The sequence below is a fragment of the Patiria miniata genome, unplaced genomic scaffold, assembly GCF_015706575.1.
Source record: "Patiria miniata isolate m_02_andy unplaced genomic scaffold, ASM1570657v1 HiC_scaffold_2, whole genome shotgun sequence".
In the NCBI taxonomy this organism is placed as follows: domain Eukaryota; kingdom Metazoa; phylum Echinodermata; class Asteroidea; order Valvatida; family Asterinidae; genus Patiria; species Patiria miniata.
In genome coordinates, this window is record NW_024037058.1 from 5,386,925 (window position 1) to 5,413,914 (window position 26,990).

At 38.9% G+C, this 26,990-nt stretch overlaps 1 protein-coding gene and 2 long non-coding RNA genes across 3 annotated transcripts; 1 reads left to right on the plus strand and 2 right to left on the minus strand.

Moving 5' to 3' along the window:
• Positions 1-3,643: 3,643 nt before the first annotated feature.
• On the minus strand, positions 3,644-9,558 carry LOC119726145. Its single transcript, XR_005270779.1, has 4 exons — positions 9,504-9,558; positions 5,175-5,274; positions 4,625-4,791; positions 3,644-3,893 (listed from the first exon to the last, which is right to left on the minus strand). It is a non-coding gene; the product is annotated as an uncharacterized LOC119726145 (long non-coding RNA).
• Positions 9,559-20,147: 10,589 nt separating this feature from the next.
• On the plus strand, positions 20,148-22,079 carry LOC119726867 (E3 ubiquitin-protein ligase TRIM71-like; the record flags this gene model as incomplete). Its single annotated transcript, XM_038198719.1, has 2 exons — positions 20,148-21,606; positions 21,781-22,079. Coding segments are annotated over 2 exons (1,758 nt in total), but the record flags the coding sequence as incomplete, so codon positions are not given.
• A 2,802-nt stretch (positions 22,080-24,881) lies between these two features.
• Positions 24,882-26,425, minus strand: LOC119726148. The gene is made up of 3 exons (XR_005270780.1): positions 26,343-26,425; positions 25,533-25,761; positions 24,882-24,940 (listed from the first exon to the last, which is right to left on the minus strand). It is a non-coding gene; the product is annotated as an uncharacterized LOC119726148 (long non-coding RNA).
• Positions 26,426-26,990: the final 565 nt, after the last annotated feature.

Genomic DNA, 26,990 nt, shown 5'->3' on the forward strand with positions numbered 1-26,990 from the left:
TTATTGTGAAAATTGTTTAGTTTAAATAAATGGAACTGTTTTTCCCATGAGATCAGATTTTGCACCTCCGTATGTGACAAAAGTAAATAATTCAAAAGCAACTGGATAAAATGTGTGTGATTTTGAACTAAAGCGATAGTTGAAAAGTAAATCATATCCAATCCCTTGGTTGTCTCTTTGACAGTGCTTTCTGAGTGCCTTATCAAATTAATATTAGTTTCATTACATTTACAACCAAGTTGAAATTGAAAACCTTGTGCATTCTACTTCAATGATACATGGATGTTTGTACATGTGGTTAGTATGATGGATGTACATTTTAAAACTGAGATTTCGTTTGTTTGCCTTTTTATTGTGATTTTTTTTAAATACTACAATAGAAAATGCATTGGAACATTCTATGAATTTGGGGTTCACTTTTTCCTGTCCCTATACGTCAGGCATCTACGATTTTGTAAAAGAAGATGCACTCCTTTATGTGTGTACTCTTCCTCCAAGAATGCTTCTGTGAATCAAATGACCTACCCAAGAAATATTAATTAGTTTGAAGTCATTTTTAATGCCACTTGAATGGCAAATTATACATTTCAGAGGTTACAGGGACAGGAATGTATAGAATGACCTACTTGTGAGAGGTTCTGTATCATTACAATAATAGTTTAGTTTATATCATAAATCATTAAATGATTGAGGCTTTTGCTTCTTTGAATAAGTATTGGTTTGCTACATGCTGATAGACCAAGTAGTCTAAATGAAGCAATGAGCATTTGCTTTAATTACAGAATATTTCTCCAAGAGAACGCAGCTTCCATGACAACAATGGCATTTCAGCAAAGATCCCAAGTCTGTTATTTTACGAATCAGCATCTCACATACGTTTCAGCAGCATTTTCCACTGGGCATGTTACAACTCTGCTCCTAGTGTTATTTGATACATAATGAGGGCTGCCTGTTTTACATCGATGATGCGACTCAAAAATATATATTTGTATTTTATCATTTATAGGCAATTGAATTTGGAAACCGTTGTTATTGTATCACTAGTTAGTTCATTCACTGTATATTTTGTCGAAGACATTTAAAAAAAAACAACGTTTTCTGAGAACATAGAAACAATGATTTTATGAAACAACCCTCTTTTCTCAGTTGTCGTTTGTTTACATTTAAGACCATTTTGTTTTTCAACAAAAGCATAATATCAGTGGTTTCCCCAACATTTATACTTGTACATAATGGTAGAGGGGATTATCAAGTAATCAGATTTGTGAACACATTTTCCCTTGATTTTTTATCTCCTGATTGACCGCATTTGAACATTGTCAACATGCTCTCAAAATATATTGAGAATGTAACTATGATCTTAGAAAATTAGTCAGGCTTGTTGAAGTCTAGTACCACGTATTGCGAGCACAAAAAAACCAAACACTACAACAACACTGCTTAGTCAGCTTTGAAAAATTTAGCAAAAAGAAATCTTTTGTATGTTAAAGATCACCTCCTGGGGTTTTAGGTCCAGTATTTTATTACCCTGTGAAACTACAAATGTCTAGAAATCTTAAGCGAAAAAGTGACACATGAATGATTGAAATTTGTTGGCACTTTAGCAACCACTTTACAAGGGAAAAATCACAGCGTGGAATTGTTTCTCCAAAATGAATTTCTAGCTATAGCATTTTTAGGGCATGCTTACAAAAAAATATTGAAAGTAAATATTTCCTTTAAATTACGGGTGTAAAAACAGTTAAACTTGACATCTAACAAGTGGAAGAACTGATATCGTATGGTTGCCGAGGGTGCAGTCAAGTACCCACCACACCTACAAAATGTATAGATAACTTATCGCACATTCTATGGGAATGAAATGTACGTGATCTGGAACTTTCTAAGGGTACCAGCGGCGAAACTAGGGTTAAGCTTCTAGGGGGCACCTGGGGGTTCACCAATTTTTTGGAAGGGGGGGGGGGGCAAGGAAGGCAACATATACATTTGTTGTGTGCAATTCAAGATTTCAAATGGAGTTGGGGGGGGGGAGACACGAGGCCCATAGTTACACCAATGAAAGGTAAAAAGAAATAAGAATATAACAGTCTCTTTCATACAATTAACACTAGTTATGAACACTACTTACGAACCAATAAAAGGTTTGAATGGTATCAACCGAACCCCATTTAATTGCCTAATGTTACAGTCCACTCTTTTTTGAATAAATTGAAATACAAAATGTTGAATGAAGCCTTAACACTAGTCTGAGTATCACTCGTTGTATCACCCTCTCTGTCTCTGGCCCAACGTCTGATATATCTACGCATGCAAATGTATGCGATCCCGTGCGCCAGCCAATTGGAATCGACATGACATCATTTCATTCTGAAATCTGGACTAAGCTGTTCATTGGTAAATTTTGATGCCATGTTTTTGTAATACAAAAATGGACATAGAGATCCAATAAAACCCGACATTGGCTTTCAAAACTGTTAGCATGCATGAATGCTCATTGTGGGCGAGACGTGAACGTGCCAGACGGCATTTTCATTACGCGCGTTATTTAAAATATGATGTGATGATGATTCAAGGTCACGCTCGCGCATCACGTAACACATCGCTACAGGCCGTGTGACACAGCCTATTTTTGCTGACACAATTCACAATGTAAAAGCATAATGGATGTTGTCTCTAGGTTTCATTAGATGTACACGACAAAAGGTTACCGAAGACCCAACATAGAAGGCGCCCGCTGAACGGTCTCGAGGTCAAGACACAGTCTTGTTTTACATAACAATCGCCGAATCTGCTCGGATATCATAGACCCTTGCTGTGCAAGGAGATATTCCATGGAGTACCTTAGCCTCCATCCCCCTACAATTAAGAACAATGCAGTGTGAGTGTGCTAACAAGTGTTTGCCTCAAGAGGCCACTTTTCAACTTAACGGTCTATTTAAAAGTACACCAACTTCTACAAAATGAACTTACCTGTTCATGGAAGTACATTGGGGAATCTGTTCTTGTTTTTTTCAGACAGGTTTCTTGGCTTCCTCACAGTTGACTGCCACTGACATTTCATATAGTACCTACATTTCAAAGTGAATAAATTGACAGACAACACACATTACATTGCTTTTTCTCTCTCTAGCTCGGACTTCAAATACCAATCAAGTTATCCTTGGCTGACTTAATCGTTTGCATATTCATTCTTCAGCAAGCACATGGACCACATAGCCATACACCAGTATGGCAGAAATATAGAACTGAGTCTGTGACTCGGACTTGAGTTTGACTTGAGTTGCAAATTCTCAGACTCAACTTCAAGTTACAATGGATGATGACTCAAACTCGGCTCTCATGACTCAACTCATGACTCAGACTAGACATCGGGGACACATAACTGGTGAGTCAATAAACTGACTCAACGAAACATTTTTGGCAAAAAACTGTCTGGTAAATACATTAAGCTATTGCTGATCGAGTGGAGAATTTGTTTGTTGTCGGTAACAATTGGTTGAAATAAAGCCCTTGTATTCTGATACATTCTGCTTTGCAGATACGAAAATGGGAAGATCTCATAACCTCACTTGAAATTCTATAGAGTACAGAAATTCATTAAATTTTTTGGGACTTTTAAAGTTCTTGAAAAAATATCACTGAGCCAAACTTGTACCCCAAAGTCAGCTTGAATTCCTCCAAGGGTCTTGCTTGTCTGTCTGTTTTTGCAGTGTGGTAATGGTGTTCGGTAGTGACTGACCCAATAAGCACCAACCTTAGCCGGTCTGGTGAGCGTCATGTGTCACATCTCAGCGTCGCTGACCACGCGGTCTTGGTCCTTCTAGAGGGGATGTTGGTGTCAGAACCCCAGGAGCTGGAATTATCGTCATCACTTTCAGGGACATGGGCCTGGCCTGGGGGGAAGGATAAAACATCACATTTTACTAATATAATACTGTAATAATGGTCATGCATGTTTATTTTTGTAAGCATTTTTTGCAGAGCTTTTATGCAGTGTTCACATGTTTTAACATTTAGCCAACATTATACAAAGGCTGCTGCTGACAATGCCAAGGACTCATTTTATAATTTATTATCTTCTGCATTGGAATCGCCTTGTCATTCCTCAGCAGAGTTGTAATGAGTCACTGTTTTGTGTGACCCAAGTTGAGTCGAATTATTTCATGGAAGTGACTCAAGTTGAGTCAAGTCATTTTAAAGAAGTGACTCAAGTCGAGTCAAGTCATTAGGTCAAGAAGGTTTGAGTCGAGTTGAGTACGTCAAATATTTAGCTGGAGTCAATGCGAGTCACAAATAATTGTGCACTATATAACAACTAAAGACAAGAGAGAAAGTCACTGGTTTCATTAACAGTTTATAGGAGTGAAACCTCGTTTGACTTCAGGTCTAGAAAAGTTTCCGAATGTGACACAGAAAACTAACAAGTAGATTGTCTTAAATTTCACAATCTCAATGAAAGAACAAAAATAGCTGTTTCAGCAAGTTGCCAAAACAGCCAACAGTTTAGGAGTCAGCCAATTTAGAAACACCAAACATTCCACTATATACAGTAAGCTGCATGAGATGCACAAAGCAATGGAAGTAAGGGCAACACTTCTAATTGATGAGCTCAAAGTCTTCTAACCTGCAGTCCATCCAGCTTGCCCACCCAGCTGGTCTTCTTAGTCAGGCGACCTTCCCTCCAGGCTGGTAAGTGGGAACACCGCATGATCTGGGCACTAGACGTGCAGACGATGACATAACCCGACGCTTTGCAGCCTTTCAGCATGACTTGGCTGTTCTCCAGCTCAACTGATCACATCCAAAGCAAGACAGCGAAAATGTATTTTTGAAATGGAATTAGCATTGAGGAAATAAAAATTTGTTACATCTTAGAAGTACCACCAACTTTTTATTTCCCTGCAATGTACATGAAGCCTTAAAGGGAATATACAACACTTGCAAACATCACAAACCCAAAACTACCAAATTATTATGAAAATTATACCTTACTGAACTGTCATTTTCAAGAAGTGGTATTTTTTTTAATCAATATCCAACACCGGTCCGCCGACCGGCTTTGGGAAGAAAACTGCCTTTTTTTCAAATACTGCCCCCAAGTTACCAATGAGAACCTTTTGATTTCTAACACAAGCCACATTGTTTAGGCCTGCACACTGAATGGCACTGTTTACCTGTGACTTGTTGTAGGTGTCAGAGTCCCAGCACCGCATCTCTGTTGAACCTTGTCCATGAGACACGGATGTCATGCACCACCAGCTTGTGAATGAAATCCTAAAATATCAGAGCAATATTAAAATAAGTCAGGTGTGTTAACAAACACAAATGCCCCGCAACGGTGACAGTTCCCATGACATAACACCACTCTTTTAACATCAACTTACATGTACCTTAGTCACATGGAACATTCATTGACAGCATTAGTGTCTTCTGTAGGTTTTATATGAATTAATCCCTAATCCCTATTATCTCAGAATAAATACATGATTTCTATTGTTTTAGCCACTGTGAACTTGACCCTTGACCTTTTGGCCCCAAATGCAATAGGCTTCTTAGGATTGCCAAGAACAATCCACAAACCAAATTTGAAGTTCACATGTTAATTATTTCTCAAGTTATCGCACTGACAAGATTTCTATTGTTTTAGCCACTGTGAACTTGACCTTAGGCCTTTTGGCCCCAAATGCAAAAGGCTTCTTAGGATTGCCAAAAACAATCCACAAACCAAATTTGAAGTTCATATGTTAATTATTTCTCAAGTTATCGCGCTGACAAGATTTCTATTGTTTTAGCCACTGTGAACTTGACCTTTGGCCTTTTGGCCCCAAATGCAAAAGGCTTCTTAGGATTACCAAAAACAATCCACAAACCAAATTTGAAGTTCATATGTTAAGTATTTTTCAAGTTATCGCGCTGACAAGATTTCTATTGTTTTAGCCACTGTGAACTTGACCTTTGGCCTTTTGGCCCCAAATGCAAAAGGCTTCTTAGGATTACAAAGAACAATCCACAAACCAAATTTGAAGTTCATATGTTAAGTATTTTTCAAGTTATCGCGCTGACAAGATTTCTATTGTTTTAGCCACTGTGAACTTGACCTTTGGCCTTTTGGCCCCAAATGCAAAAGGCTTCTTAGGATTACCAAGAACAATCCACAAACCAAATTTGAAGTTCATATGTTAAGTATTTCTCAAGTTATCACGCTGACAAGATTTGTCCGGACACACACACCCACCCACACACGCGCAGACTTGTTTCACATACCTTGTGTGGACTTTCCTTTCTTTTCGTGTAGTTAAGGAACACCAGTGGAAAAACTCATTTTTCTCAAACTGTGAAAACTCTTACAACCCAATTTTTTTTCTATGATTCCCTATAGTGTTTCTCTTCATTCTGCTACAGATAAACCTAACCCAAAAATGCCTCTAAACCTGTTTTCCAGAAATGGGGAAACACTGTGTGGACGTGGGCAAGTCCACACAACGTCGGTGCTACCTACATTATGTGGACGTGTTTTGTTCGGAAGTCCACACTGCGTATGTAAGACAAGCTCACACACACCCACCCAGACTTGTTTCACATACGTAGTGTGGACTTTCCTTTCTTTTCGTGTAGTTAAGGAACACCAGTGGAAAAACTCATTTTTCTCAAACTGTGAAAACTCTTACAACCCAATTTTTTTTCTATGATTCCCTATAGTGTTTCTCTTCATTCTGCTACAGATAAACCTAACCCAAAAATGCCTCTAAACCTGTTTTCCAGAAATGGGGAAACACTGTGTGGACGTGGGCAAGTCCACACTTCGTCGGTGCTACCTACATTATGTGGACGTGTTTTGTTCGGAAGTCCACACTGCGTATGTAAGACAAGCTCACCCACACACACACCCACCCACCCACCCACGGAAGGACGAGGCGGAAACAGTATGGCCCTTCGGCTTCGCCGCGGGGCATAAAAATTAAAGAAACACCGTAAGTTATTAACAAAGCTGTTGGCAGTGTGTTGAAAGTTTTGTAGAATTAAACTATGTAGTCTATTCATTTTGTAGTTGTTTTATTTTGCAACACGGGGTGAAACAAAGTATATTTATATTTTCTGCTATTTCATTTTACACTCTGATAGCAGGAGGTCATGGGTTCGAATCCAACCCGAGTAAGCATGTGATTTTTTCCAAGAGCACCATCAAATATTACGTTTTATACAATACCTGAATAAATCCCAGTCGTCTGATTGATGGGTGGTTGATCACATGTCATTGAATTATTCATACCAACGCACGGCGCGCGCGTGGCGCGCAGCGCACAGTTTAATGGAAGTTCTATTGCACTGTGAATAGAACTTGAACTTCCATTGCACGGTGTCACTGCTGCTGGTGGTGGCGCTGTTTTAAATCGAGATAAATTGAATATGATTGTTCTTAACCTGTCAAACAGTTTGCATTAATATAAATATGATGAACTTGTCGAACTTTTAAACAGTTTTTAACCTGAATAAATTTGCTAGTAAAAGTCAACCAATCAGATGACAAGGATTTATTCAGGTGTTATATAAAACAAATAATGAATGTTTCACGCTCGTGCAATGGAAAGAATAATTTCATTCGGTGACAGATGAAATGTTCTATTTCAGTCGGCTTCGCCTCGTGGAATGGGACATTTCATCTGTCACCTCATGAAATTATTCTTACCATTGCACTCACAAACATTAATCATTTGTATAATTATCAAGAATAGTTGTGCTAGATAATGTCTGGTGGTATTCTTGAAATGCTTCACACTGAATAGGAAATTTATTTCATATTGTTCATAGATGTCAGAAATCAAGGGCAACTCCCTAGGTCAATTCAGTGTTTAGATTTTGGAGAGAAAAAAATGGAGGACAAAAAAAAAAATGGGAACAAGTTCTTTGAAAAGCAAATCTTAATAATGTTTGGCAGTTCCACAAGTGCAAATTCACTCCAAGATATTAATCAGTTATTATCGCAACAAGTGCTATTCGTTTGTGTTATTTCTATTCTGCAACCATGCCCTCTTTCAGATCAGATCAGATTAGTTCTGACCAAGATTCAATGGGTCATATAAGCCCAAGGCTTCAACTCGACCCTCAATTACAAGCAAGATTACAAGCAAGATCACATGTCCTTTTATTAGTAAATCACAAGTCCCTTTACAAGTTCAGTCACAGGTAACAGGGGTTGAACAATAACAAAGGAATGCCAACACATTGTAAACACATTGCAATACCACATGTGTGTACATGATATGTATGTCTACTTTGAACTTACAATTCATACAATCACGTATCGAGCTATAGCATGGCGTTGATGATTTATTTTTCTGGCCTGTGAAGGGACAGAATGCCTGAGTTTGTTTTTCCAAAATCAGAAAAAAGCCTGACTACAGGCTATATCCTGAAACTGGCATGAACGCCCTGCCCATCTTGAGCAACCATATACCATGTGGTCTTCCAGCATGGCACCCACACACTTTATCTCAACAGAATCAGCTCGAAAGGGTTCAAAGAACAGCCACCCATATTGCTCTTCATCAAAGACGCGGAGAAATGTCTTATGAGCACAGATTACAGCGTCTAAACTGGCATCCTCTAACAAACAGGCGCAGCTACCTCCTCAGTGCCTTTGTTTTCAAGGTTTTGCATGGCACTGCTCACTGCGAATCAATTCTTGCGAATATTTCCATAAATCCTCGTCATCCTGACTCGCTCACATTTCGCCATCTCTATGCTCGTACTGAGTCCTTGTTTCACTCGGCTTCCCATCGATTCCCCAGATTGTAGGACACTGTTCCACCTGAAACTCGGGATGCTGCTGTAATCTGTCCTCTGCCAACATTTCTCCGTCAACTAAAAGACGACTGTTTAAACACTATTGCTTCCTAGACGTTCACTTTTGGTGTATGCAGGTCGTGATTATATAGGCCCTGTTATACTTCCAGTCCCTGTTCTTTGTGTTTGATTTAATCCTCTTTTCTTCGTTCATCATACGTGGGGCAGCATGCTTCCAAGCAACAGTAATTCAGTTTACTTTTGTTGTCCCTGGCCCGTATGTTTCGTCGTTAGTTTTGTCCTTTGTTTGTTAATACTTTCCCCTTTCATGGTCTAGATCCCCTCCTGCATACACCACCCTCATTAATTAATTCATTCTTTTATTCAGCCAGTCAGAGTCGGTTCCTAGTTGCTCTCTACTACTGGTTTTTTTTTTTTGTTATTTAATATGTTTTGTTATTTTATTTTATTTATTTAAATTATTATTATTATTATTATTATTTTTTTTTTTATTGTCTACTTATTTATTTATTGATTTGTTCGATAGTTTGTTTGTTTACTTCTTTATTGGTTCTTTTTTGTTTTCCTTAATGTTCATGTATGTTGTTTTGGGTCATATTTGTTTGTAAGATTTGTCCTGGTCGAATAAATAATAATAATAACAATAATAATAATACAGATGTAAAATAGACTGACATCACATATTGATGTTGTGTTACCTGTTCATCAGTCTGTGATGTGTAGACGTAGGCGTGGCTCGATATCCCCAATCTCAGCATTGATCTCAGCAATGGACCAATCAGTCTACAGAAGGCACAAAATATGAATGAATATTTAAATTTAGTGTTGCATGAACTTAATAATTGGGATGCATGTAGCTTACTGATAAAAGAGAAAGCGTTAAAAATGTGAGTTTTGGACATTTTGTAAAGAAGCACTGATGCCGAATCACTGCAAGAAATAACAACTTTAGCTATGATGAATTATGATAACATAGATAAAAAATAACAGCGTAGCTGTTGAAACCCCTCAGCCAGAGTCAAGTTATCATCCGGAAACCATTAACCTTTAACTCAACATGGTGACCTTGACCTTTGACCTTTGACCCCAGAACCAGTCCCAACATGCCTGTACCGATGGAAAACCCCCTACCGAAGTTAGACACCAACATTTCATTTCTAACTCAAGTTATCATTCGGAACCATATACATTTAACTCACCAAGGTGACCTTGACCTTTGACCTTTTGACCCCAAAACCAATCCCAGCTTGCCTGTACCCAAGGGCAACCCACTACCAAAGTTAGACACCAAAATCTCATTTCTAACTCAAGTTATCATCCGGAAACCATTTACATTTAACTCACCACGGTGACCTTGACCTTTGACCTTTTGACCCCCAAACCAATCCCAACTTGCCTACTCCCAAGGGTAACCCTCTACCAAAGTTAGACACCAAAATATCATTTCTAACTCAAGTTATCATCCCGAAACTATGTACCTTTAACTCACCACGGTAACCTTGACCTTTGACCTTTTGACCCCAAAACCATTCCCAACCTGCCTACTCTCAAGGGCAACCCCCTACCAAAGTTAGACATCAAAATCTAATTTCTAACCTAAGTTATCATCCGGAAACCATTTTCCTTTAACTCACCATGGTGACTTTGACCTTTGACCTTTTGACCCCCAAACCAATCCCAACTTGCCCACCCCCAAGGCCAACCCTCTACCAAAGTTAGACACCAAAATACCATTTCTAACTCAAGTTATCATCCGGAAACCATTTACCTTTAACTCACCATGGTGACCTTGACCTTTGACCTTTTGACCCCCAAACCAATCCCAACTTGCCTACTCCCAAGGGCAACCCTCTACCAAAGTTAGCCACCAAAATATCATTTCTAGCTCAAGTTATCATCCGGAAACCATTTACCTTTAACTCACCACGGTGACCTTGACCTTTGACCTTTTGACCTCAAAACCAATCCCAACTTGCCTACTCCCAAGGGCAACCCCCTACCGAAGTTACAACCCCAAACAACATTTCTAACTCAAGTTATCATCCGGAAACCAAGCTACCCGGACGGACGGACGGACAGACATACATCCGGACGGACGGACGCCCTAGGCGATGACAATACCCCTCGAGCCTCTCGGCTGAGGGGTAACTATGCAAGCACAGTGCCGTTGAGTGTAATGTAAAACACCAATTGCACACTTGCTAAAATGTGAATAAATATAAAGAAATTAAACAAAAAACAACCAACAAAACAAAACTAGATTCCAAAACTATCATTGTCGGTTCATTTCATGTACCTCTTCCTTATTAGTTTACTTTTGTCTATACTACAAACTTGAGTTTCCTGACTTGCGACATGAGAGCAAAGTAAATGTCATTTGCGATGAAATTCAGCTTCATTCGGCTTCTTTATGTTTACTATTCTAATAAACTTGTCTTTCAAATTGTTAATATTAACAGCATATAGACCCTTTGGATCTGTTAGATGTAGAAAACAGTCGCATGCTGTGTTTGATTTTACTTGTACAGCACGTACCAAAGTGCTACATAAGTGGAATCCAGGGACTGCAAATAACTGAACTCAAAATCATGTGACATGGTCCGTGTTGATACAGAGGGGCGTATACATACAGTAGATCGCCATCTTTGTTCATTTCTACCATTTCCGTAAGTGACATCAGAATGGGAAGATAGCAGTGGCTCATTTCATGTGTACCTGAAGGTAAGATTTTTATATAGTGGGTCTACCTATAAGTCTGTCTGTACATCTGATATAAATCAACAGCATCACATTATCTCATATGAAGTACATGTACATGTAAACTCTGTATTTGCCAATTACAAGTGTGTACGTATTAACTGGAAATTCAGGTGGATCCGTCAAACCTGTTAGAATACAGACATGTGGAATACATGAATCTCTTTGTATTGTGGCGGTCGCGCCGACAGCAACCCCGAGTCGTCCTCGGCCGACGTCAGCGAGCGGTCAATTCTGAGAAGGCCAAGGGAGCAGGCCCGTTTTGGGGCAGTCTACCGCCAGGCGCAGCAGGGGAACAACTTTATTCGCGGGCGGTTCTTACGCCAGCAGCTGTCGCGCCAGCACACACGGGAACAGGGCAGGGGAAGGGAAACAGGGCACCTCTAAATCAAACACGGGACTCTTCTCTTTAGGTTGACATTCCTTTATTATAATCTACTCAGACAGACTGCAAATCATCTCTAGACCTTGACAGGTGTTGATCACCTTCCCAGGTGCCTCCCCTAAACAGGTGTGGGTTTCCTTAACAGGTGCGAGTTTCCTAAACAGCTGCGGGTTTCCTTAACAGGTGCGAGTTTCCTAAACAGGTGCGAGTTCCCTGTACAGGTTATAATCTTCCACACTAAGTTAACGTCCACTCACCACTACGGCCTCGCTACCTATTCCCGTGGACGGAGTTCCTCCCCTCTTCAACTGACCGAACAAGCCCCCGCTAAACTTATCCCAGTAAGAGCCTCACTTACGGACACAGCTGCCTACTATAATCTGCACGGGCGAGGGACTGAATAAACACGCTCAGCAACTGCGACGCACTACTGGTCACCCGTGTCTCACTACTCTGGTACGGGACTGGAACGGTACTGCAACGGAACTCCCGCACTGAACACGCGCTCGCGCTTTTATACCCACGCGGCAAATAGACTGGTGCCGCGGCGCATTACGCGCATCAGCCCTGGCTGACGTCTAGGTCGTTGTCTACTTTACAGCTACGATAGCCCCTGGCTACCACCAAACTGCTATTGCGCCACAGTATTCACGACAGAAATAAGTGACAGGCAGTGTTGTAGTCGAGACCGGATAGTCCGAGACCGAGACCAAGACCGAGACCTGAAGATTCGAGACCGAGACCGAGACCGAGACCAGCCCTTTCAAGGCGGACCGAGACCGAGACCAATGTGGTCCGAGACCGAGACCGAGACCGAGACCGCTGATAATAAATAACAATAGTCGAAATAAAAAAAAACAAGACACGTTATTATAGTTGAAAAATGTAACCCTTCTATTCACAAAGAATACAGACCAAAATGTTGACCAGTGGCAGTGTTGACAAATTCATACATGACACCTTACTTGAGCAAAAAGTAGTTACACTTAAGAAATATGGGCTTTGACATGTTGTCTGCACCCAATCGTGACAAAAGTAAAAAGTTAAAGGTAGATGTTTCATCTGTTATAGGAACTCGGATCCTAAACTCCACAGTCACCCCTTGGTTTCAGCTATGACTTCTAACGGATATTTAAAGATGCAATTTTAATTTTACATTGTGCCTCTTTTTTCCTAAAATAAATATAGGACTTACATGTAACTTCTAACAAGACTTGTGTACTTGATTTAAAAAAATGGTAGCTAGAACATGTTGAATTAATTTTTTAATTTCTGTCATAGAATGTGGACTTGTACATGTAGACCCACAAGTTGCGAGGTGGTAGCCAGAATGTGCCAGATATGGATTTTTAGGTGTTGGGCCTGAGCCCAACACCTATTGTTATTGTAAGAGTTTACTATTATTGTTTTTTTTTTTTTTTTTGTTCTTCTCAGCAAAATTCTTCTCCAGAACTGTTTGTCAACATGAAAAGTGATATGAACTTCAATTGTCAATACATGAAAACACAACCCACTGAAGATGATTTTTTTTGCATTGACGTCATCATGACGTCATCATGGGTCACGTGACGTCACTTCAAAAAATAATAAATTTAATCTTTGAAATTCAATATAAAATCAACCTTGAGAGACCGGAACTTGAATTTTGCGGGAATCGACATGATAATACATGATCTTCAATTTATCTTGTGCGTGCAAAATCACGTGACCCTTCCTTCCGGTCGAAACCGGAAGTGCCTAATAATTTGAAAGTGGAAAAAGATATGAACTTGCTTTCAAGGATGTTAGTCTGTGGGTGGGTTGACCTTTCCAAAAAAATGATCGATGACGCCATGAATAGTTGGAGCGCCCTCTAGCGGCAGGTTAAAAAATGTCCAAAACGCATTTTCAGTCGATGTCTGTAGCCAACTTTGCTGTAATCGCTTCAAAATTAATATAAATGATCATCTTAATGCAGACAATACCTGTGCGCGAAAAAAAATTGATTACGTAATCAGACCGGAAGTTACAAAGAAAAGACCTCTTTTCCTTTGAAAATTGCTGAAAAATCAACCTTCAGAGATATAATCAAGTTTTGTGCTTTAAATGGCACTTTAGTAATGGGTCTAAAACTTCCCAAGGTTTCGTTACAATACGTTAACTAAAAGATGCCCTGCAGCCCCCTTGAAATTTGAAGTTGAACACGCCTACGTCTTGAAACGCTCAATTAATGCCACGTACATTGTGTGTACAGCAAACTGGGGATTATTGCGTACAAAAGGGAAAGTCCCGAAAAACAGTGCGCTATGGTTGCGTACAAAAGGGAATATCCCGTGCTCGCTTCTTGAGTGTCTGGTTTTACGACTGTTGTATGTTAAGTATTGAGCTACATGTAACGGCTGTTTGATGCACCAATGTATTTTAAGTGTTTACCAGTGTTTTGTACACGTTTATATAACAACTTCTTAAGGCAAGCACATTTTTGACTCCTGATGACGTCATATGATACTCAAAAATTGGGCTGGCAAAAGCGCCCAATTGGGCGCTTTCTTTCAATTGGGCGCTTTTTTCTAAAAACATGCGCATTAGGGTAAAGTGGGTATTGACAGCAATATTTTGTATTGCGCCAATGGTGTGCGACCTTTACATTTAGAGATATGAGCTATTTCATGGGTTTTTGTAACGATTGTAAGTTTACAGTACAGCAGCACACGCGCGTGCAGATCCTCACCTGACTCTTTTTAACTATCCTCTGTATAATAACTACACGCGCTATTTTTCAACCCTCAACATCAACATCAACATCAACAATCAACAATCAACATCAACATCAACAATCAACAATCAACATCAACAATCAACATGAAAAATCAACATTAACATCAACAATTAACATCAACAATCTGACATTCAACATCAATAACCAACATCAGTAATCAACATCAACAATCACCATCAGCAATCAACAATTAACATCAACAATCATTAACAAAAAACATCAACATCAACAATCAACAATCAACATCAACAATCATCAACAATCTACATCAATAATTTTTAATCAGTATCAACAATCAATTATCAACAATGAACAATCGACAGCAACATGAACAACCACCATCAACTATAATCAACAATCAACATCAACATCAACAATCAACATCAACATCAACAACCAACATCAACAATCAACAACAATAATCAACAATGCGAACAAGCCAAACCTCTAGCCCAACACCGAGTGTTTGTCCTCAAACTCTAGTGTATTTTTGTGTTTGTTGACTATTCTCCTTTGTAAAAATTTGCAAATTCTTCTCCGGAACTGTTTGTCAAAATGAAAACATATATGAACTTCAATTGTCAATAGATGAATACACAAGCCACTGAAGATGTGCTTTTTTGCAATTACGTCATCATGACGTCATCATGGGTCACGTGACGTCACTTCGAAAAATAATAAATTCAATCTTTGAAATTCAATATAAAATCAACCGTCAGAGACCGAAACTTGAATTTTGCGGGAATCTACATGATAATACATGATCTTTAATTTATCTTGTGCGTGCAAAATAACGTGACCCTTCCTTCCGGTCGAAACCGGAAGTACCTAATAATTTGAAAGTGGAAAAAGATATGAACTTGCTTTTAACGATGTAAGTCTGTGGGTGGGTTGAACTTTTCAAAAAAATGGTCGGTGACGTCATGAAGAGTTAGAGCGCCCTCTAGCGGCAGGTTAAAAAATGTCCAAAACGCATTTTCAGTTGAAGTCTGTGGCAAAATTAGCGATAATCGCTTTAAAATTATTATACATGATGACCTTAATGCAGACAAGGCCTGTGCGCGAAAAAAAGTTGATTGCGTCATCAAACCGGAAGTTACAAAGAAAAAAACTATTTTCCTTTGAAAATTGCTAAAAAATCAACCGTCAAAGATATAATCAAGTTTTGTGCTTAAAATGGCACTTTAATAATAGGTCTAAAATTTCCCAAAGATTCTTTTCAATACATTAACAAAAAATGCCCTGCAGCCCCCTTGAAATTTGAAGTTGAACACGCCTATGTCTTGAAACGCTCATTTCATGCCACGTACATTGTGTTTACAGCAGATTACGTACAAAAGGGAAATCCCCGTGCTAGCTTCGTGAGTGTCTGGTTTTACGACTGTTGTATGTTAACTATTGAGCTACATGTAACGGCTGTTTGATGAACCGATGTATTTTAAGTGTTTACCAATGTTTTGTACACGTTTATTATGACAACTTCTTAACGCAAGCACATTTTTGACTTCTTAAGACGTCATATGATACTCAAAAATTGGGCTAAAAACATGTGCATGGGGGTGAATAGAGTATGGCGAGCAATATTTTGTATTGCGCTAATGGTGTGCGACCTTTACTTTTAGATGAGCTATTTATTGGGTTTTTGTAACAATTGTACTTGATAAGTTTACAGTACAGCAGCATGTGCGCGTGCAGATCCTCACCTGACTTTTTTAAACCATCCTCTGTATAATAACTACACGCGCTATTTTTCAACCCTCAATTGAACCTCAACCCTCAACATCAACTTCAACAATCAACAATCAACATTAACATCAACATCAACAATCATCAATCAACAATCAACATCAATATCAACATCAACAATCAACAATTAACATCAACATGAACATCACCAATCAACATCAACAATCAACTTTTGACAATCAACAATCAACAATCAACATTAACATCAACAATCATCAATCAACAATCAACATCGATATCAACATCAACAAACAACATTAACATCAACATGAACATCAACAATCAACATCAACAATAAACTTTCGACAATCAACTTTCGACAATCAACAATCAACATCAGCAATCAACTATCAACAATTTACATCAACAATCATGACAATCAACAATCAACAGTCAACATCAACAATCAACAATCAAATCAACATCAACAATCAACATCGACATCAACATCAACAAATATCGACAATCAACATCAATAATCGTTATCCAACAACACCAATCAACTATCAACAATCAACAATCGACATCAACATGAACAACCACTGTCAAATTCAATCAACAATCAACATCAACATCAACAATCAAATCAACATCAACAATCAACATCGACATCAACATCAACAAATATCGACAATCAACATCAATAATCGTTATCCAACAACACCAATCAACTATCAACAATCAACAATCGACATCAACATGAACAACCACCGTCAAATTCAATCAACAATCAACATCAACATCAACAATCAAATCAACATCAACAATCAACATCGACATCAACATCAACAAATATCGACAATCAACATCAATAATCGTTATCCAACAACACCAATCAACTATCAACAATCAACAATCGACATCAACATGAACAACCACCGTCAAATTCAATCAACAATCAACATCAACATCAACTATCAACAATCAACATCTACATAAACAACCAACAATCAACAATCAACATTAATAATCAACAACAAGAATCAACAGTCAACAATGCGGAAAAGCCAAACCTCTAGCCCAACACCGTGTGTTTGTCCTCATTTTTGGTATTAAGTGCAAAATCACTTGACCCTTCCTTCCGGTCGAAACCGGAAGTGCCTTATTATTTGAAATTGGCAGAAGATGCGAACTTGCTTTCAGCGATGTGAGTGTCTGCCTAGGCAGTACTGTACAAACATTTTACAGGTGACGTCATCAAATGTTAGAGCGCCATCTGGCGGCATGTTGGAAAAGGCAAACATGGATTTAAACTGGCATATTTTGAGGTGATGTGTGTGGCAAAGTTTGCTGTAGTCTATGGCCCAACACCGTGTGGTTGTTCCTACAACCTCTAGCTTTTTTTTTAGTTCTCCTCAGCAAATTCGTTTCCGGAACTGTTTGTCAAAATGAAAACATATATGAACTTCAATTGTCAATACATGAATGCACAACCTACCGCAGATGTGCTTTTTTGCAATTACGTAATCATAACGTCATTGCGGGTCACGTGACGTCACTTCAAAGTTTAATAAATTTAATCTTTGAAATTCCATATAAAATCAACCGTGAGAGACCCGAACCTGAAATTTGCGGGAATCGACATGGTAATACATGATCTTCATTTTATCTTGTGCGCGTAAAATCACGTGACCCTTCCTTCCGGTCGAAACCGGAAGTACCTAATAACTTAAAAGTGGAAAAAGATATGAACTTGCTTTTAACGATTTAAGTGTCTGCCTGGATTGACCTTTCAAAAAAACTAATGGGTGACGCCATGAAGTGTTGGAGCGTTGAAAAAGTCAAACATGGATTTAAACATGCATATTTTGAGTTGATGTGTGTGGCAAAGTTTTCGGTAATCCATGGCCCAACACCGTGTGGTTGTTCCTACAACCTCTAGTTATTTTTTTTTCTGAAAGGGATTTTAATTTTTGAGGAATAATAGGGTACTTCCAAATGAGCAGCCAGAAAATGGGGTCTCATCATACACTCTCATGGCAACAGTGAGTGGTAACTGGTAAGAGTGTGTGAGTTCAATGCTGGAAAATCAGGTAGAAAAATTTACTTTTTCTTCAAAATACTGTCCCAAATTAAAGAGAACATTGTGTGGGGTCGAAAATATAACTAATTTGAAGCACCTCATTTATTATTAGAATACAAAATGCAAGTGATTACGCCCACAGGGGTGGGCTAAACTACACAATCCCCGAAAATGGTTGACCCTTATTGCATAAATTGTCACAAGTTCATACTTTGCTTTATGTGTCCGACTCAACAGATAAATGCCGAGCTTGCTCCAAATCGTTCAGTGACTGGTATACTGCTGCAGCTTTACATGTACTTTGGGGACTTTCCCTTTTGCAGTCGAGTCCGGCAAACCGACCACGATATATAACAAGCTTAATCGATCTACGGGCTAGCAAATGTTTTAACTAACAACGGTACTGAACGAAGTGAACACAAAGTAATCGATCGAGCTGTAAAAGCTACATATTGCCGGTCTCGACCCGAGACCAGCCAAAATATCGAGACCAAAGGGGACCGAGACCGAGACAAAGACCGAGACCACAGCTTCCGAGACCGAGACCGAGACCGAGACCAGCAAAAAGTGGTCTCGAGACTGGTCTTGAGACCGAGACCGGTCTCGAGACCTACAACACTGGTGACAGGCATTGTTTGTACTTAGATGCAGTCTTACAAAATGCATGTTAGAGCTTTTCAAGCAGAAGATTCGGCAAAGGTGTTGCTTAGTGAATCACAAAATAATAATAAAATACCCCCCCAAAAAAAAAAAAACCCAACTATGTGAAGGTATAAGTTTATTTTTTGAGGAAATTAGTGCACTTTTCTTAAAGAAGGTGAACTTTTTAAATAAGTCTACATTTTTTAATTTAGGCCAGTTTAAGTACTTAAATATATATATTTTTGGGCACAGACAATATTTGGTTGCAGACTCCTGTCCACCTCCACTCGAACCACCCAGCTGACCAGGCAAGCTCAGAGGTTGAGTGATAAGACGTCTGCACTAAACAGGAGGTACTGGGTTCGAGTCCCACCTGAGTATTAAACAGTAAGACTGACCTTTTGTATACATGAGCAATTTTACATCATCGGTTACCCCCCATATTTGTAAAGAGGGCCTTTTTTTTGTAAACAAGGCCCTTTTTAAAAAATTAAAATCAGTGCCATTTTGGTTACCAGCGGCCATTTACGAGTGCCCTTTTTTTAAAATTCCGCGCAACCGTGGGCAATTGTTTGCCATTGAAAACTGTTTTACTTGTGACCTACTTTTGTTTGACTTGTAATGAACTTTATAACAACTTACTTGAGATGCAGAAAATGTCCTATAACAGCTGAAAAGAATTCTTTAATATTGCATTTTTCAGGATAAAATGTGCTCTTATATTAACAAGGTAACCCTATTATACATTTGTTGTAACTAATTGCTATTTTCTTTTGGAAACCTAACATCAGGTTTAAATCAAGCATATAGTATGTGAATAAACCTTTAATTTTATGAACATTCTACTTGACAAAAAGTTTTCAACTATAGGCTACATCTAACTTATTTCAGCCAATTATCATTTGAAGTTGAAATACGTGTTATTCCAAAACCTTTACTTAATGTGCTTCATTTTTAGATTAAAGGTCCATCCTATCGCACCAAGCCCTACAGTGAAGATGGCATCTAATGTTACAGTGCAATCAGTGTTGGAGAAGATTAGCGTGGATCATCTGGAATGCTCCATCTGCACCAACCGTTTCAGGCAGCCCAAACTGCTGGACTGTTTGCATAGTTTTTGCCTGCGATGCCTCCACGACCTCAGACAGAGCCAAGATCCTAGTGGTACAAAGCTGACATGTCCTCTGTGCAGACGTGAAACCATGTTGAAAGTGTCTGGGGTTGCTGATCTCCCTCATAACTTTGCATTCAGTGCCCTGGTGGAGGAAGTTACAATGCAGGAAAAGCTACTGGAAGGTCAAGGGTCAGACATCAAATGTCAAAACTGTGATGAGGAGAATCAGGCTATTTCAAGATGCGCAGACTGTGATCATTTCCTCTGTCAAGAATGTCAAAAGGCTCATGGGCGTATGACTGTTATGAAATCTCACAAAATTTATACACTGGCTGAACTTCGATCAGGAGAGATTGTCTACAAGAGTAAACTAAGAGATGAAGTTCCCAAATGTGGCAAGCATCCAGATCAGAATCTCAATGTCTACTGTAATACATGTGAGCAAGTCATATGTCTCATGTGTACTGTTCTAGATCATGAAAAACCAAAACACTCTTTTATTGGCTTACCTGAGGCTTTTGAGAAATGTAAGAAAAAAATAGAAGAACTTGTTGCAAAAGTTGGTAAAAGCAAAACAGAACTAAGCACCACCATAGAGAAGACTTGCATATCTCGCAAGAAACTCGACATCATGTTTGCAAACACCAAAAAGAAAATCTCAGAAAAAGCTGACCAAGAGGTTGCCAAGATCCGACAGGAGGAGCAGAAACTGTTAAAAGAGACTGACAGGATTTACAAAGAGAGAGTCGTAACATTTGAAGCAGCTCAAGCCAATAACAGCAAAGAGGTGACACAGACAGACCATAAGCTGGAGGAGGTGAGACAACTCATGAATCAAGCAAGTTGCTGTGAGATTCTTGAACTTCAGCAGAAGCTCTTCCATAACCTCAGTGAATTGACAGGGAAACAGCCACAGCAAGTTCCTGACAAATTGAGCTTCATGGACTATGAAGATGATGAGAGGTCACTCGGGAGACTCATTCTGGAAGAAGAGCCACAGGCTGCAGCTAAGCAATCACCAAGACCTGCAAGATCATGTGTGAAGGAGAAATGGGATCTGAAGACCGAAGTCAAGAACTTGCAATTAACAAATGCATTGATAGCAGATGTTGCAGCACTCTCTGGCAATAAAATAATTGTACTATTTAAAAATACATATTCTGGACACAGTTGTGCACTATTTACAGCTTCAATTCCCAATAGTCACCTTGAACAATCTCTTATCCCACAAAGGCTACAAATCAATGGCCTCACTAATGCTATAAGGTGTATCGAAGTGAGCAAGGATGACAAGCTCCTTGCTCTAGATGGTCGAGTAGTCAAGGTCTTCAACAAGCAACATCAGCTCCTCCATCAGTTCACACCAGGTAGAGGGTCAGACAAACCAACATGCCTTGCAGTGGATGACAGCAATCTGATAGCAGTGGGTTATGAAGGCAAGAAGGAGATATCTCTACACAACCCAGATGGATCCCTCATCAGGAGACTGTCTGCTCCAATGATTGGATATTATCTGACAATGTACAATCACCGCCTTATCTACACAACAGGCATGACCAAAAGGTTGGTATGTGAAGACTACTATGGTGCCAGTGTATTCTCAGTAGACATGACCAGCAACAAGCAGGGGGGTTGGTGCCCTACTGCTGTGTGCTGTGACAGTGACGGCAGCATCTATGTTGCTGTGTATGGACATCCACCGAGTAATATTCTGCATTACAGTCCTGATGGCAAGTACATTGGATGTGCGATCAAGGGATCTGGTCCTCTACGTGGCATCACATTCACACCAAATGGTGATCTGATAGTGGCTGTAGGACATTCTGTAAAGGTCTATCACCAAGTGTAAGGACAGATTAACCCTAACTCCCTAGGGGTGTGCAAATTTATATTGAAATTGGAGGATTCAGGACTGTTAGGGTTAATTAAACTGGGGCTATCCAGTGTATCCACCAACCACTTCCATCAGCCATTGAACTTTGTTATCACTGAATAAGAACTTTACAGTTCATTCCCTCAAATAACATTCTACAATACTGTATATTTGGTATATTTCTAAGGTCTTTGGTCTTTGTATGTGTTGACTCTAATACCTAACTACCACTTCCATTTTTGAAAATCTTGGACTTTAACATCCAGCCTATTTCCTATAAAATCCTAGATCTGGTGGTCCAATAATGAGAGAAAAGGAATGACCCTTCACATTGTTTGCAAAGTGCACATTTTAAAAATGATAACAAACAAGAGGGAAAGTATTACCAAGAAGATGGAAGGTATACGACAGGGAAATTCAATTTTCTCAAATTCATGTCAGCAAATGCAAAGTCAATGCATGATGTGTTTCCAAGTAAAAGATATAACCCTGCTCCTGTATGAAATGTAAACATTTCCTTAATATTGTTATTCGATTTTTCAATTTTTGGGGAAATTGTTGAGTTTAGATGAATGCAATTTACAGGTATGTTCGAATGAGAAAGATTTGGCACCTCTGTGTACATGAGACAAGTACATTACACGAGAGCAACTGAATGAAATATGTGTGATTTTGAACTCAAGTAATAGTTTAAAAAGTAAATCATATGCAATCACTTGGTTGTCTCTTTCACAGTGCTTTCTGAGTGCCTCATCAAATTATTATTAGTTTCATTACATTTACAACCATGTTGAAAATGAAAACCTTGTGCATTCTACTGCAATGATACATGGATGTTTGTAAATGTGGTTAGTATGATGAATGTACATTTGTAAATTGAAATAATTCTTCTTTGCCATTCTTAAATTTGATTTTTTGAATACTACAATTCAAGATGCATTGGAACACTCTATGAATTTGGGGTCCACTTTTTCCTGTCCCTATACGTCTGGCATCTACGATTTTGTAATAGAAGATGCACTCCTTTATGTGTGTACTCTTCCTCCAAGAATGCTTTTGTGAATCAAATGACCTACTCAACGATAATTTGAAGTAATTTTTTATGCCACTTGAATGGCAAATGATAAATTTCAGAGGTAACAGGGACAGGAAAAATGTCTGACTTTGGACCCTAAATGTATAGAATGACCTACTTGTGAGAGGTTCCGTATCATTACAATAATAGTTTAGTTTATTCCATAAATGATTGAGGCTTTTGCTTATTTGAATAAGTATTGGTTTGCTACATGCTGATAGACCAAGTAGTCTAAATGAAGCAATGAGCATTTGCTTTAATTACAGAATATCTCTCCAAGAGAATGCAGCTTCCATGACAACAATGGCATTTCAGCAAAGATCAGTGGTTTCCCCAATATATATACTTAAACAAAATGGTAGAGAGGATCATCAAGTAATCAGATTTGTGAACACATTTTCTCTTTGATTTTTTATCTCCTGATTGACCGCATTTGAATATTGTCAACATGCTCTCAAAATATATTGAGTATGTAACTATGATCTTAAAATTAGTCAGGCTTGTTGAGGTCTAGTACCACGTATCATGAGCAAAAAACCCAAACACTACAAGTACAACAACACTTTTTAGTCAGCTTTGAAAATTGTTCTTTTTTATCAAAACAAAAAAAATGTAGCAAAAACAAATCTTTTGTATGTTAAAGATCGCCTCATGGTTTTTTATGTTCAGTATTTTATTGTCCTGTGAAAAATTCAAATGTCTAGAAATCCTCAGCAAAAAAGTGACACATGAATGATCAAAATTTGTTGGCACCTTAGCAGCCACTTTACCAGGGAAAAATCACAACGTGGAATTGAATGAATTTCTAGCAATAACATTTTTAGGGCATGCTTATACAAAAAAAAAAAAATTAAAGTAGATATTTCTTTAAATTATGGGTGTAAAAACATTTAAACTTGACATCTCACAAATGAAGCCTTAACACAAGTCTGAGTATCCCCCTTTGTATCACCCTCTCTGTCTCAGTGGCCCAACGTCTGATATATCTCTAAGCATGCAAATGTATGTGACCCCGCCCGCCAGCCATGAGTCGACATTACATTATTTCATTCCTAAATCTGGACTTAGCTGTTGATTGGTCAAATTTGATGGCATGCTTTTGTAATACAACAAAGAACAAAGAGATCAAATAAAACCCGACATTGGCTTTCAAAACTGTTAGCATACGCAAACGCTCATTTTGGGTGAGACGTGAACGTGCCAGAAGGCATTCTCATTACGCGCGTTATTTAAAATATGATGTGATGATGATTCAAGGTCACACTCGCGCATCATATAACATATCGTTACAGGCCGTGTGACACAGCCTATTTTTGCTGACACAATTCACAATGTAAAAGCATAATGGATGTCGTGTCTTGGACTTCTTATACATGTACACGATAAGGATAACCGAAGACCCAATATAGAAAGTGCCAGCTGAATGGTCAGAATCTCGAGGTCAAGATGCAGTCTTGTTTTTCATAATTAATCACAGAATCTGCTCACATATCATAGATCCTTGCTGTGTAAAGGGATACTACATAGACTACCTTAGCACCCATGCCCCCTACAATTTAGAACAATTCACAATGCAGTGTGAGTGTGCCAACAAGGGTTTGCCTCAAAAGGCCAATTTTCAACTTAACAATCTTTTGAATACTAACTTCTACAAAATGAACTTACCTGTACATGGAAGTGCATTGGGGAATCTGTTCTTGTTTTTGCAGACAGGTTTCTTGGCTTCCTCACAGTTGACTGCCACTGACATTTCATATAGCACCTACATTTCAAAGTGAACAAATTGACAGACAACACACATTACATTGCTTTTTCTCTCTCCAGCTCGGACTTCAATTACGAATCAAGTTATCTCTTGCTGACTTAATCGTTTGTATATTCATTCTTCAGCAAGTGCATGAACAACATAGCCATACACCAGTATGGCAGAAATATAGAACCGAGTCTGTGACTTGGACTTGAGTTTGACCTGAGTTGCAAATTCTCAGACTTAACTTCAAGTTAAAATGGATGATGACTCAAACTCGTCTCTAGAGTCTCATGACTCAACTCATGACTCAGACTACACATCGGGGACATGTTACTGGTGAGTCAAGTTTTACTGACTCAACAAAACATTTTGGGCAAAACTGACTGGTAACACATTAAGCTATTGCTGATCGAGTGCAAAATTTGGTTTGTTGTCGGTAACAATTGGTTGAAATAAATCCCTTGTATTCTGATACATTCTGCTTTGCAGATACGAAAATGGGAAGATCTGATAATTTCACTTGAAATTCTATAGACTACAGAAATTCATGCAATGTTTTTGAGACTTTTAAAATTCTCCAAATATCACTGAGCTAAACTTTTACCCCAAAGTCAGCTTGAATTCCTCCACAGGGTCTTGCTTGTCTATCTGTTTTTGCAGTGTGGTAATGGTGTTCGGTAGTGACTGACCCAATAAGCACCAACCTTGGCCGGGCTGGTGAGCGTCATGTGTGACATCTCGGCGTCGCTGACCACGCGGTCTTGGTCCTTCTGGAGGGGATGTTGGTGCCAGAACCCCAGGGGCTAGAATTGTCGTCCCCATGGGCCTGGGACCTGGGAGAGAAGGGAGGGGGAGAATACAACATCAAATTTTACTAATAAAATACTGCAAAAATAGTCACCCGTGTTTATTTTTGTAAACAATTTTGCCCATATATCACGCTGTTCGAATGCTGCTGCTGAAAATGCCAAGGACTCATTTTCCATTCTCCTGGATCAGAATCTCTTCGTCATTCCTCTTTTGGATAAAATCCTCCTCCTTGGTGACTTCATATAGAGATCTTGTACAGGGACCACATTCAATCTGGAGTGCATGGCATCATCAACAAGCATCAGTTGTGACAACGGATTGCATCAAAAAAATTGTACGCAGACTGAAACCTCATAATCACCAATACATTTTGCCAGATGTCCGACATGTGACAGTGTTTTGTGAGTGGAATGATATTTTTAAGATTTTGGGCTTGAGAAAATATGTCTGTGTTCATGTGTTCAGAAAGGAAAATAATGGTTTTCAATGAGTTCTTTAAATAATGAAACTAAGAAAGAAACTGATTTTTAGCCCCCCTGTTTTGAGCACCCATTTACTGATTTCAAATAGACTGACACCACATTATTGCTGAACATACATGTACCTGTTCATCAGTCTATGACGTGTAGAGGTAGGCGTGGCTCTCCCAAATCTCAGCATTCATCTCAGCAATGGACCAATCAGCCTATGGAAGGCACAAAAGATGAATGAATATTCAAAATTAGTGCTGAATGAACTGAACTGGGATGCAATAGAAGAGAAAGCTTTAAAAATGTGAGTTTTGGAAATTTTGTAACAAAGCGCTGCTGAAGCTGAATCACTGAAAGAAATAAGTTTTGTTATGATGAATATTATTTAAATGAACTATGCAAGCGTAGTGCTGTTGAATGCTATATTTTTTGTGTGTAAAACACCAACCGCACACTAGCTACAAAATGTTGATAAATATAAAGAAAGTGAAGGAAAATAAAACCGACAACAAAACAAAAGTACGTTCCAAAACTAATTACTGTCAGTTCATTTTTTACCTCTTTATTTTTGTTTATTTTTGTTCTACACAACAGGCTTGAGTATCCATGGGCGTCCATCGGTGGGGGATGGCGGGACAAGTCCCCCCTCCCAACTTTTTTAAAGTCGGGGGATATCATATCGTTTGGGTCCCCCCCCCCACTTTTTTAGCCTCCGAATTAAAATTGTTGCCAACATAATGATTTTATAGCTCACAATAACTGATGACTCCAAACTCAAAAAT